This window comes from Cheilinus undulatus, linkage group 21 (assembly GCF_018320785.1).
Source record: "Cheilinus undulatus linkage group 21, ASM1832078v1, whole genome shotgun sequence".
Classification (NCBI taxonomy): Eukaryota; Metazoa; Chordata; class Actinopteri; order Labriformes; family Labridae; genus Cheilinus; species Cheilinus undulatus.
The window spans coordinates 1,410,444-1,422,460 of NC_054885.1; the positions used below are offsets into that span (position 1 = coordinate 1,410,444).

At 38.8% G+C, this 12,017-nt stretch overlaps 1 protein-coding gene across 3 annotated transcripts in view; it reads left to right on the forward strand.

Annotated features, from left to right (window-relative positions):
- LOC121503884 (RNA binding protein fox-1 homolog 3-like) overlaps nucleotides 1-12,017 on the forward strand; it is a 679,192-nt gene that overhangs the window by 406,180 nt on the left and 260,995 nt on the right. The window contains exon 1 of one of the 3 annotated variants that reach the window (XM_041778469.1): nucleotides 6,387-6,462. The exons of the other annotated variants lie outside the window; for them this stretch is intronic. Within the exon in view, the coding sequence (XP_041634403.1) occupies nucleotides 6,445-6,462 (18 nt within the window). The 5' untranslated portion in view covers nucleotides 6,387-6,444. Of the gene's footprint in view, nucleotides 1-6,386; nucleotides 6,463-12,017 lie in introns of those variants that run through there. 3 annotated transcript variants of the gene reach the window in all.

Genomic DNA, 12,017 nt, shown 5'->3' on the forward strand with positions numbered 1-12,017 from the left:
AATTAGCTCATCCCCCAGGACATCTTTTATTGGATGATCCAGCACCAGAGGACGCCGCAAAACCACCGCAGCCCGGTCAGCCCCCTCCCAACCCGGTCCACACAGGGTTAATATTTAAAAGCGCCATGCTCTCAGTCGTGTATTGATGATATGTTTTGAAAATTGCTGAGGCAGGCTCATTGTTACAGTGCTGTCTAGAAGATAGCCAAAGCCTCCCTCTCCCCCCCTCCTCCCCCTTTTACAGCCGCCAGATGGAAAAAAAAACCACTAAAGCTTGTAATGTAATATGGCCTGGCCCACCAGGCTGTTTCAACTTCAGGGGGGGCTCTGATCAGCACCAAAACGGCGGTTTTGTTCCACCAAACCTGGGCGCCACCCGAAGAGTTTGGCTGCCTAAAGAGGGAGAAAAGAAAAGGCATGATGGCGGTGAACGTAAGCCGCTGAAAGTAGAAAACAAGCAGAAAAAAGGCTGTGGCTCCTGACTGCCTGTGGCATACTTTAAGGTTTTTATTCCCAGATCCGCCCCTAATGCTGCTCCGTCTTCTGCCCTGTCTTCTTCTTCTCTTCAATGAACTGACACAACTCCATGTGCAACATCTCACTCACAGGCAGCAACAAGCAGAGGCAATGCCAGGATGGAGTTTTACAGTATGCACATGTAGGGATGTGCAATATTATCTGCATCATATAAGTATTGTTAGATTAACTTTAAAACTTAATTATCAATATTAGCAGGTATAAAGATTTCTGCTGATATTTGCAACCAACAAATCCACTGGAAATATCTGCCTATGTCAGCTGATTCATTGGCTTATATTGGCTGTCAACCTCTGCCTATATTGTTTGTTCATGTTGCTTAATATCAGCTAGAAATATTGGCTTTTATCAACCTGTACTGGTTTTAGATATTGGCTGTTATTGGCAGTACATATCTGGCTATTATCAGCAGTAAATACTAGCTTACATCAGCTGTAAATATCAGTCTATATCAGCTGTAAATATCAGTCTATATCAGCTGTAAATATCAGTGAATATCAGCTGTAAATATCAGTCTATATCAGCTGTAAATATCAGTCAACATCAGCTGTAAATATCAGGCTATAATAGCTGGATCAGACTATATCAGCTGTAAATATCAGTCTTTATCAGCTGTAAATATCAGTCTATATCAGCTGTAAATATCAGTCTATATCAGCTGTAAATATCAGTCTATATCAGCTGTAAATATCAGTCTATATCAGCTGTAAATATCAGTCTATATCAGCTGTAAATATCAGTCAATATCAGCTGTAAATATCAGTCTATATCAGCTGTAAATATCAGTCAACATCAGCTGTAAATATCAGTCTATAACAGCTGGATCAGACTATATCAGCTGTAAATATCAGTCTATATCAGCTGTAAATATCAGTATATATCAGCTGTAAATATCAGTCTATATTGGCTGTAAATATCAGTCAATATCAGCTGAAATGTCAGTCTATATTGGCTGTAAATATCAGTCTATATCAGCTGTAAATGTCAGTCTATATCAGCTGTAAATATCAGTCTATATCAGCTGTAAATATCAGTCTATATCAGCTGTAAATATCAGTCTATATCAGCTGTAAATATCAGTCTATATCAGCTGTAAATATCAGTCAACATCAGCTGTAAATATCAGTCTATAACAGCTGGATCAGACTATATCAGCTGTAAATATCAGTCTTTATCAGCTGTAAATATCAGTCTTTATCAGCTGTAAATATCAGTCAATATCAGCTGTAAATATCAGTCTATATCAGCTGTAAATATCATTCATAATCAGCTGTAAATATCAGTATATATCTGCTGTAAATATCAGTCTATATCAGCTGTAAATATCAGTCTATATCAGCTGTAAATATCAGTCAACATCAGCTGTAAATATCAGTATATATCTGCTGTAAATATCAGTCTATATCAGCTGTAAATATCAGTCTATATCAGCTGTAAATATCAGTCTATATCAGCTGTAAATATCAGTATATATCAGCTGTAAATATCAGTCTATATCAGCTGTAAATATCAGTCAATATCAGCTGAAATGTCAGTCTATATTGGCTGTAAATATCAGTCTATATCAGCTGTAAATATCAGTCTATATCAGCTGTAAATATCAGTCTATATCAGCTGTAAATATCAGTCTATATCAGCTGTAAATATCAGTCAACATCAGCTGTAAATATCAGTCTATAACAGCTGGATCAGACTATATCAGCTGTAAATATCAGTCTTTATCAGCTGTAAATATCAGTCTTTATCAGCTGTAAATATCAGTCAATATCAGCTGTAAATATCAGTCTATATCAGCTGTAAATATCATTCATAATCAGCTGTAAATATCAGTATATATCTGCTGTAAATATCAGTCTATATCAGCTGTAAATATCAGTCTATATCAGCTGTAAATATCAGTCAACATCAGCTGTAAATATCAGTATATATCTGCTGTAAATATCAGTCTATATCAGCTGTAAATATCAGTCTATATCAGCTGTAAATATCAGTCTATATCAGCTGTAAATATCAGTATATATCAGCTGTAAATATCAGTCTATATCAGCTGTAAATATCAGTCAATATCAGCTGAAATGTCAGTCTATATTGGCTGTAAATATCAGTCTATATCAGCTGTAAATGTCAGTCTATATCAGCTGTAAATATCAGTCTATATCAGCTGTAAATATCAGTATATATCAGCTGTAAATATCAGTCAATATCAGCTGTAAATATCAGTCTATATTAGCTGTAAATATCAGTCTATATCAGCTGTAAATATCAGTCTATATCAGCTGTAAATATCAGTATATATCAGCTGTAAATATCAGTCAATATCAGCTGTAAATATCAGTCTATATTAGCTGTAAATATCAGTCTATATCAGCTGTAAATATCAGTCTATATCAGCTGTAAATATCAGTCTATATCAGCTGTAAATATCAGTCTATATCAGCTGTAAATATCAGTCTATATCAGCTGTAAATATCAGTCTATATCAGCTGTAAATATCAGTCTATATCAGCTGAAAATTCAGTCTATATTGGCTGTAAATATCAGTCTATATCAGCTGTATCAGACTATATCAGCTGTAAATGTCAGTCTATATTGGCTGTAAATTTTAGTCTATATCAGCTGTAAATATCAGTCTATATCAGCTGTAAATATCAGTCTATATTAGCTGTAAATATCAGTCTATATCAGCTGTAAATATCAGTCTACATCAGCTGTAAATATCAGTCAATATCAGTCGTAAATATCAGTCTATATCAGCTGAAATGTCAGTCTATATTGGCTGTAAATATCAGTCTATATCAGCTGTATCAGACTATATCAGCTGTAAATATCAGTCTATATCAGCTGTAAATATCAGTCTATATTAGCTTTAAATATAAATAAATATCTGCTGTAAATGTCAGTCTGTCAACGTCTGCTTTTGCTGTCATTATCGGCCTACATTGACTTAAATTATTGGTATATGCTTTTTGTAAAATATTGTAAATTTCTCTGCTGGCCTTTGTTTGTTTTGAATATCAGCCTGTGTTTGCTTTAGATGTCTTCCTGTTATAGCTGGAAATACTGGCCTACATCATATGATTCTTTGGACAATTTTGGCTGTAGATATTTCCTTATATCAACTGTAAATAACAGCTGATTAGTAAATAATAGCTGATGAACTTTGGCTCATTTTAGCTGAAAATGTCAGCCCCACTGGCCTATATTGGTTTTAAATGTTTGCATTAAAAAGCTGTAAATCGTAGATCTTATCAGCAATAAATATCTGCCTTTATTTGATGTAAATATTGGCTTTTACTGGTTGTAAATACTAGCCTATATTGGTATACATTGTACATTTTGGCCTCTATCAGATTTAAATATTGGCTTATGTTGGCTGCATTTTTTGGCCATATGTAGAAGTAAGTTTGCAGAATTTTAGTCAGGACCATTTCCTCATTCAGAGTATTCCTTAAGCTTTAAAGCGTGTTGCAAGGACTGCAGTTTAGGTCTCAACATTGTACATCCTTTTTAATGAACCAGTCCAAGATGACTTTATCTTCAAGGCTCTTATTACTGTGTACACAACAATGGTGGTATAGCATTGACCTGAATGCATGCATGGCTGTCAAAGTTCAACAAACGTTGAGGACGGAACTCATTGGAATGGATGATTCTTCTTCATTAACCCTTTTATTGTAATGTCACACATTCTTCAGGCATACGTCTCTACTGAAAAGAGACGAAGTGACATTCTTCAGGACATTTCCCTCTGTCAAGGCACCAGTTAACATGGTCACGCTTTACACCATAACACCAGTGCTGACCAGACCGCCTTATAGATCCTTACTAAATCTGCCCTATTCATATCAATGCATGCGCCTAGTCTTTGAAAATACTCTCTCCTACTTCAACAAATAGACCTCTGGCTATTCAGGAATCATCAGCCAAAAATTCATCGATTGCTCGTGCTTTTTTCTGCCCGGCATAGTTAGTCTAGTAATTGAGCTAATGTATAGCAAGCCCACAGTGCAGTTCTTATATTTCTAATTCTTATGCATCCAAAAGAAAAGTTTAATATCATTGTGAAACTTCTGCAGTTTTATTTTCAATTCTAAAAATCAGATTTCAGCTTCTAAATTGTGGAAAATTTAAACTGCGGTTGCAAGATTGGATAAATAACAGCTGACAATTTCACCACACTGGAAAGATACCTTGGTGTGTTTTGATTGTACATGTTTTACTGCTTCGTCAATTAAAATGTGGAAAATATCAGACTTAGACTTTAGCTATGAAACCTAACTTTAACCAAAGCAATCATAAACTGAGTGTAGACATGTACCCTGAGTTTCAGTGGATGTTTTTGCTCAGATTTGTTGTATTTTGCATTCAAGATTAACACATTTTTCAATGGCTTTAATGGCCGTAGATTGCAGATGGGTTCTAGAGAACTTTTTCCCTCCATATGGGCGGCTGTGCATGGCGTACTGACGTTACACATGCAGATTTAACCACGAGTGAGCAGAAAACTGGCCTTTAAAACAGCAAACGAAATATTTCAGAGGAACATGAAGTAAGCTTCAGTTCTGAGCTTGCATGCATGCATGCAATGTGCTTAATTTGACAGCTTTCGGCGTCCTGATCAGCCTTGGTAAAGCCAGTGTGATGTGGAGAAGAGGAGGTAGCAGCATAGCATGGCTGTTTTCTGCCGTGTGGGGGAAACGAGGATGTCTGCCCCCTTAGGTTGCTCTTGAACTTCATGACGATGAATGCTAGCGATGATTACATTAGTAGACTCAGTGCTAGTGTTTCCTAAAGTCTCTAAATGCTCAGGTGTATGCCTTGGCTCATTTCCGTGCTACTAACATTCCCTCCGGACTACTTGAGAAAGTTAAAGGCACAAAAGTTAACTGGACAGTTCAACTCCAGAGATGTTAGGATTTGATAACCTTTGACTGTTTGCATCACTAGCTACGTTGCACCAATCGTACACCTCTGAATGTGTTTGTTGTGGGTGATTGCAAAGATGCATCTCAAGACCAGAGAAGAGGAAATAAAAGAAAAGACACTTAAAGACAGGAGCTGCTGTTATTACACTTTCAAAGAAGCAGTCCTAAAATGTACGCATGACGTCTGCAGGGTTACGGCTGGCAGAAGACAAGAGGAGCAATCTCTTAGTCCTCCACTTTCACCAGCATCATCATCAACACAAGTCCCCCCCCCACCACTCCCTCCTCCTCCTTCTCCCCGCAGAGCTCTCCACCAGCTTCCTGCCCCCCCCCACCTCCCTCCCTCGCCCTCCCTCCCCGGGACACTGAATTTTACAGTACCGTCTGCAGGATCCCGGTTTGTTCGGCGCTCTCCTCTATGCAGAGCAACACGGCTCCGGTGGAGGAACGCTGGAGGCAGCTGTCAAGCACGCAGGCTGCTGCTGCTGCTCTAGTTGAGCCTCGGCGCCGTACCGACTGATTTCACATTCACCAATAAGAGACGGTACGGGGGGGAGAGAAAGAGTGAGAGAGAGAGAGAGAGGGAGAGAGCAGAGAGAGACAGAGGGAGAGTCTCGGAGTGAGTGGTGTTGGAGAGGCAAGTGGAGTGGAAGAGTGTCAAAAGAAAAAAGAGGTTACAACACCTCCACAGCTCTCTTTTCTCTTTCTCCGTCTGCTTTTCTACCCTCTTTTTGTGTTGAAGAAGAAGAGGAGTGGAGGCTTTAAATATTAACTGAGAGAAAGAAGAAGAAGAAGAAGAAGAAGTGGGGAAACCTGAAGTCAAGCCCCATTGAACAGTTGAGAGGGCGGGCTGCAGCCTCAGAGGACCAGGACCGCTCTCCGTCCACAGACTCGGACTCCTCCTGACTGGCTGGACTGGTCCCAGTGCTCTGCCCTTCTCGCCTGCCCGCCTGCATCCTGTGACACCCGTCCCGCTTCCACCATGATGATGTACTTTTGGGTGAGTACCCCCCTCTTAGAGCTTGGACCCCTTTTTTTCCTCCTCCACAGTGCTGGAGCGAGTGTTTTACAGTTTATACAGTGAGTTCAAGTGTGTGTAAAGGGGTGGGGGAGGGGGGGGATGCACCTCCCACATGCGTGTTTTTTTATTTCCATGTGTTTTATTGATGCTGGATGCTGCAGCCAGATGCTACAGAGGCCTGCGTGTTCGGATTTATTCCACCTTAAACGAGAGAGGATGTCGGCGTGTGATTCTGATACCTTTACAAGTACTGTTATTCAACTTCCTCTGACAGTTAAACTACCCAGCATGCAACCTGTCTGTCATCTCAAAGCACATCTCTCAGATTTAACGTTTTAGCAGGAGCCGCCTGGGGTCTTTTGGGGACACGTTGGGATCCGGCTGTTGTTGTTGTTGGCCATACATCCCAGTCAGTTTGTCTGTAAATGAAGCAGAATCAGGCGCAGAATGAGGATGATTAGGGATTGTTAACCAGAAGCTGCTGATTAATTCTGTTTGAGATCATGTGCGATTAGTCAGATTGGTTTTGTCTCCTCCGTGGTTTGTTTTCTCACCACAACAATACCGCCCAGCCTCGCTGCTGCGTGCATTTACAGAAAAACAAAGTGAATGAAATTATTCTCCAATGCAACACATATTTACCGGATAGAGCTCTGTTTAACACTTTGGGCTGATGCACTCACAGATCCGTCTCTTGCACGCCGTGTGTGGCTATCGATCCGGGCTGTGGAGCCTCTTTTTTCCAGAGTAATTTCACCTGGATTATTTCATTACACAACCCAATATTTAGGCCTCATTTCTGCGATAGAGAAAACAAAACATGCATTTTTAAAACCATGTTAAGCATGCTCTGAGTGAAGCAGCCCCTGGGTATCGATCCGCAGCTCACATTTCTGGAGAGAGCGGATGTTTTGGGACTAAAAGTGGAGAAAATGAGCTCCAGTTCAAACCACAAGAAAAGTTTGTTTGCAAGTGGAGTGGAAGTGACAGGAGGAGTGTTCGATTTCCAAATTATGTCACAACTGAAAGGAAACAATGCAGCAGGAGGTTTGTTTTTTTTAGAGGCTGTGCTCAAACTCGTCCAGCGATGCCTCCCGGGCCTCGATGCTTGCTGAGAGAGGCTCGGCGCGGTCGTCTGGCCTCTCTTTTCCCACCTCTGGCTCCATCACTGTTTCTCCCTGCAGAGCCAGGACCAAACAAACATGGAGGTAGAGCAGGTACAGGAGAGGAAGTGATGCTACCATTGCAGCTGTACACTGTAGCTAGGCTTTATGCTCAGTTAGGCCCATGCTACATGTTTACGATGCTTGCAGAGCTGCAGAGGTGTTGCATTAGAATCATTAAATAATTTTCCATGGGTTTTAGGAGTAAAACCAAATATACTCAGGTTTTATCAGCAGCAGCTTAGAGCTGGGGAATAGCTCAATATTTTTAAGACACATTGATTTATTTTGTGGTAACAGAAGAGCATTTACACAGACGTGCTTAACCCTCTATGGTACACAATATGATGCTAGGTGGAAAAAAATCTTTGTGGTGTAGACTAAATAAACATTATTAATTTTAATTTTAATTTGGAATTGCAAAGTAGCTGCAACAGGTTGCAGTTCATGTTATTTGAACTTTAATGATGAAAATAATTATTTTTAATATCTATGTTACTGTACACTGGTAAAACTCATTGTTGTACATTTATCCTCACTTTTCTCATCCTCGTTCTCATCATGATCCATCTCACTGTCCTTAACCTAAATGCACAATACTAAAACACAATGGTATCAATGGTACGGTGTTGCCTCAACAACATGTATATTTTCACCATTTTCCATCATTTATTCATCAAAAAAGCAACATTTAACAACTAGAAATTAAACTTTACCCACCAATAATTATGTACCCAGCCTCAGAAATATATTAAAAAAACAGAGAGTCATGTGACAGGTCAGAAGGTCCTGCCATTTCTTAAAAGTATTCGAGTATATTTGGGATTGTATTATTAAAGTGCACATGGCCAAAAAGTGGTATGATGCCTTCAGGAAACGCCGTCTCATAGAGGGTTTGTGTTGATGTCTGTCTGAAATGTTTAGTTGAAGTGCAGAATTATCATTTGATTTATTTGAGTTAAAGAGCAGTTGTTTATTTTGATGCTGTGTTGATCAGCGTTACTTTAATGGCTTTGCAATCATTATGTCAGGCAATTGCATAAAAGCCTGCAACTATCTGAGTCATCATTACAGGGCTGAACGATTTTGGAAAATAATCTAATTGTGATTTTTTTTTCCAATATTGCAATTGTGAGTTGATATGCTATCATTCCTTAACTTTCTTTAAACAAGGGATGAACAATTTTTTTTAAATTGTCTTATTCTGATGATTTTGACTCATTGCAAATCAGATATGGATTGTTGCATCAAAGGGTTTTTGTCATTCTTATATTTAATAAGAAAAACATACAGAAATGAAGAAGATATTCTAAGAAATTGACTAATTGATTGCATATGTCCTGCATAACATCTCTGCCGTAAAAACAAGTTTAAAACTGGTATTTTGACACAAATTTCAGGTCAAAGAAATATTACACCTTCTGCAATTTGTTAATTGCAGCAGGCCACATTGTGAATAAATCTAATTTTCGATTAATTGCCCAGCCCTCATGTATTAGTGGTGCAAAGCTTATTCAAATCTGCAGAAAGACCTTTAAGATTAAAATAGTGTCACTGTAGCATTTAAAAAAAAAAAAGATGAACTTTTATTTATAAGAAATGTTATTTTGAAAGCAGCACTCTAAAAACAGATTTTATTTAACACTTATTATCTTCTGCATTTCTATTGATAACAAAGCCAGGAGACTCATAGCATTATTGGATTTTACCATAATCCCAGTTGCATATCCCAGTATTGTCCAGTAAAACTGCAGTTGCACATTTTACAGAGTCCTGCTGCACTGATGGGGATAAGCTGCAGCTGGCTGCCACTAAATGTCCCTGTGGACATTTGGCCGTGTGGATTTGACTGCTTTTGCTCTTTTTTTTACCAACAAAAACAAATAATCGAGACTATATCCTGTAAGACTGCATGGTGGTGCAGCGGCTAGCACTGTCGACCACAGTAAGAAGGATCCTGGTTCTAGTCCCGCTTTTGTGCAGGGCCTTTTCGAGTTGAGTTTGCATTATTTTCCCTGCGCATGCACAAGTCTCCCTCTCAGTTCTCCAGCCTCCGCTCACAGTCCAAGAACACGCTCGTGAGGTTAGTGGGTGAAAATTAAGACACAAAAGAGCCACATGTGGCTCCAGAACCACATGTTAGGTTTAGACCCTCCTGAAGCCCCCGAACTCATTCTGTTTGATTTTTCTTCAAAATTCACGTCCACACAGCTCTTTCTTCTTCTTTTTGCATAGCTAACATCCAGGAATATGCCTCTAAATGTGGCTGTGTTATTGCAGTTAGCAGTGCAAACGTCTCATTGTGGTAGCATTGATGCTCTGTGTGAAATATAAACAGCATTGACGCTCATCAAGGCTGTAGATAATGAGAGTTAAAATGGTGGTACTGCATGCAGCTGCATCGTGCTCCATCTCTGCTAAAGTTTGTAGTAAAGTTCTATTTCAGCTCCGTTTGTGAACACGTTTCATTGGCTGCTAAATCTGGATTCTGCTTCTCTTTTCTACACCAAGCACTCGTCTCCAAACATTAATTAAAAACACGGATCTCTATTTTATAATTTCTCTCTTACTCCAGCTCACAAATTAATAATTCTGTCTCATATTCAGAGAAGAAGCAGAGAAGTAGCTCATTTTCTAACCGTGGCAGGAGTTTGAAACCCAAAAATGGTGCTAAATTCCTTTAAAGAAATAAGAAAAGTGAAGATTTTCACTCAGATATTTGGACTTTGGAGTCAAGGCTGAGTACAGTTCAGAGGAAAACTCCTTCTGAGGTATGGATCGATTTTTAGAAAACATCCAGTTTCTGTTTAAATTTAATTTGAGCATCTTTTCAACCTCTTTGAGGGGAAAGTCATGTGACGATGTCCTGTTGGGGCATTTTTACATGATGCAGCCGTGTATCATTCTGCTGAGGGCTGAGGATTAAAATCCACTTTTGTTTTGGCTAAATTTGAATAAATAAACTTTAAAGCTGCATTTATAGCTCTTAAAGGATTCTGGTGATAAACAGGAAATGCTTTCACGAGGATTTAAATGCATTTATTCACTAAGATAGTCGCTTTTTTTTTTTTTACTATTTTAGGTGTAAATCTCCATCATTGTTGGTCTAGATCAGTCATACTCGATGTTTGGTTCTTTTATGTGTTAATTTGAAATATTATCCCCCCAGAAAATGTTAAAAAAGGGAAACTTTGGCTTCAGAAATTAACCATTGCAAGTCTCATTGATCAGTTTATTATACAGCTGGCTTTAATAGCCAAGCTTAGTTTCATTGTCTGTATATTTCCATTGCCCTTTTTTGCAATTTTTGCCACTTTTAATCCATTTTCACAGCTTTAAGTCTGCTTTTGCCACTTCTTTTTGCCACATTTTGTCCATTTTTACCAATTTTATTCCTTGTTTGCCAATTTTTCACCATTTTTGCCTGTCTTATCTTGCTTTTTGGCTTTATATCGTTTTTTTCCCCCACCATTTTTTGCCACTTTCTGCCCTGTTAAGCTGAATTGCCATTAAATGCCACTCTTTCCCCCATTTTTTCCACTCTTTTCTCATTTTTTCCCCATTGTTCCCAGCTCTCTGCCCATTTTAGTCAATATAGCACTCCTCTTTTGCCCCATTTTATTGTTTTTTTGACCATTTTGCCACCTGTAATTCAGTTTTTGGTAACTTCTCACCCATTTTTGCCACTTTTCCCTCCCCATTTTTCACTTTTTACCAATTTTTTGGCTTTTTTATGTCTACTTTGCCCCATTTTTACCCTTTTTTGCTGATTTTTGACCATTTTTGCCACCATCAGCGTCTTTTAATGCCACTTTAACTATTTTTTTGCCTCTTTTATCTTGCTTTTTGCATTTTTCCTGGTTCTTTTGCCATTTTTAGCCATTTTCCACCCTGTGAAGCTGAATTGCCAATACATGCCACTCTTTCTCCCATTTTTTCCACTCTTTTCTCATTTTTTACCATTGTTCCCAGCTCTCTGCTCCTTTTTGCCCTGTTTAATTGGTTTTTTTTTACCATTTTTGCCACCTGTAATTCAGTTTTTGGTAACTTCTCACCCATTTTTGCCACTTTTTCCTCCCCATTTTTCACCTTTTACCCAATTTTTGCCATTTTAAGTCTATCTTGCCCAATTTTCGCTCATTTTTACCCCTTTTGCTGATTTTGACCATTTTTGCCACATAAGCATCTTTTTCATGCCACTTTAACCCTTTTTTGGCCACTTTTCACCACTTACATTGTGGCTCTTGGAAAGATATTTTTAAACAGTTTGGCTCTTTGGTTGAGCAGCGTTGAGTAACGCTGGTTCTGACTGCTCATCAATCGTCTTCTGTTGCGTTGTTCCTGTTCCGGCAGCTGACTGAAGGATAATGA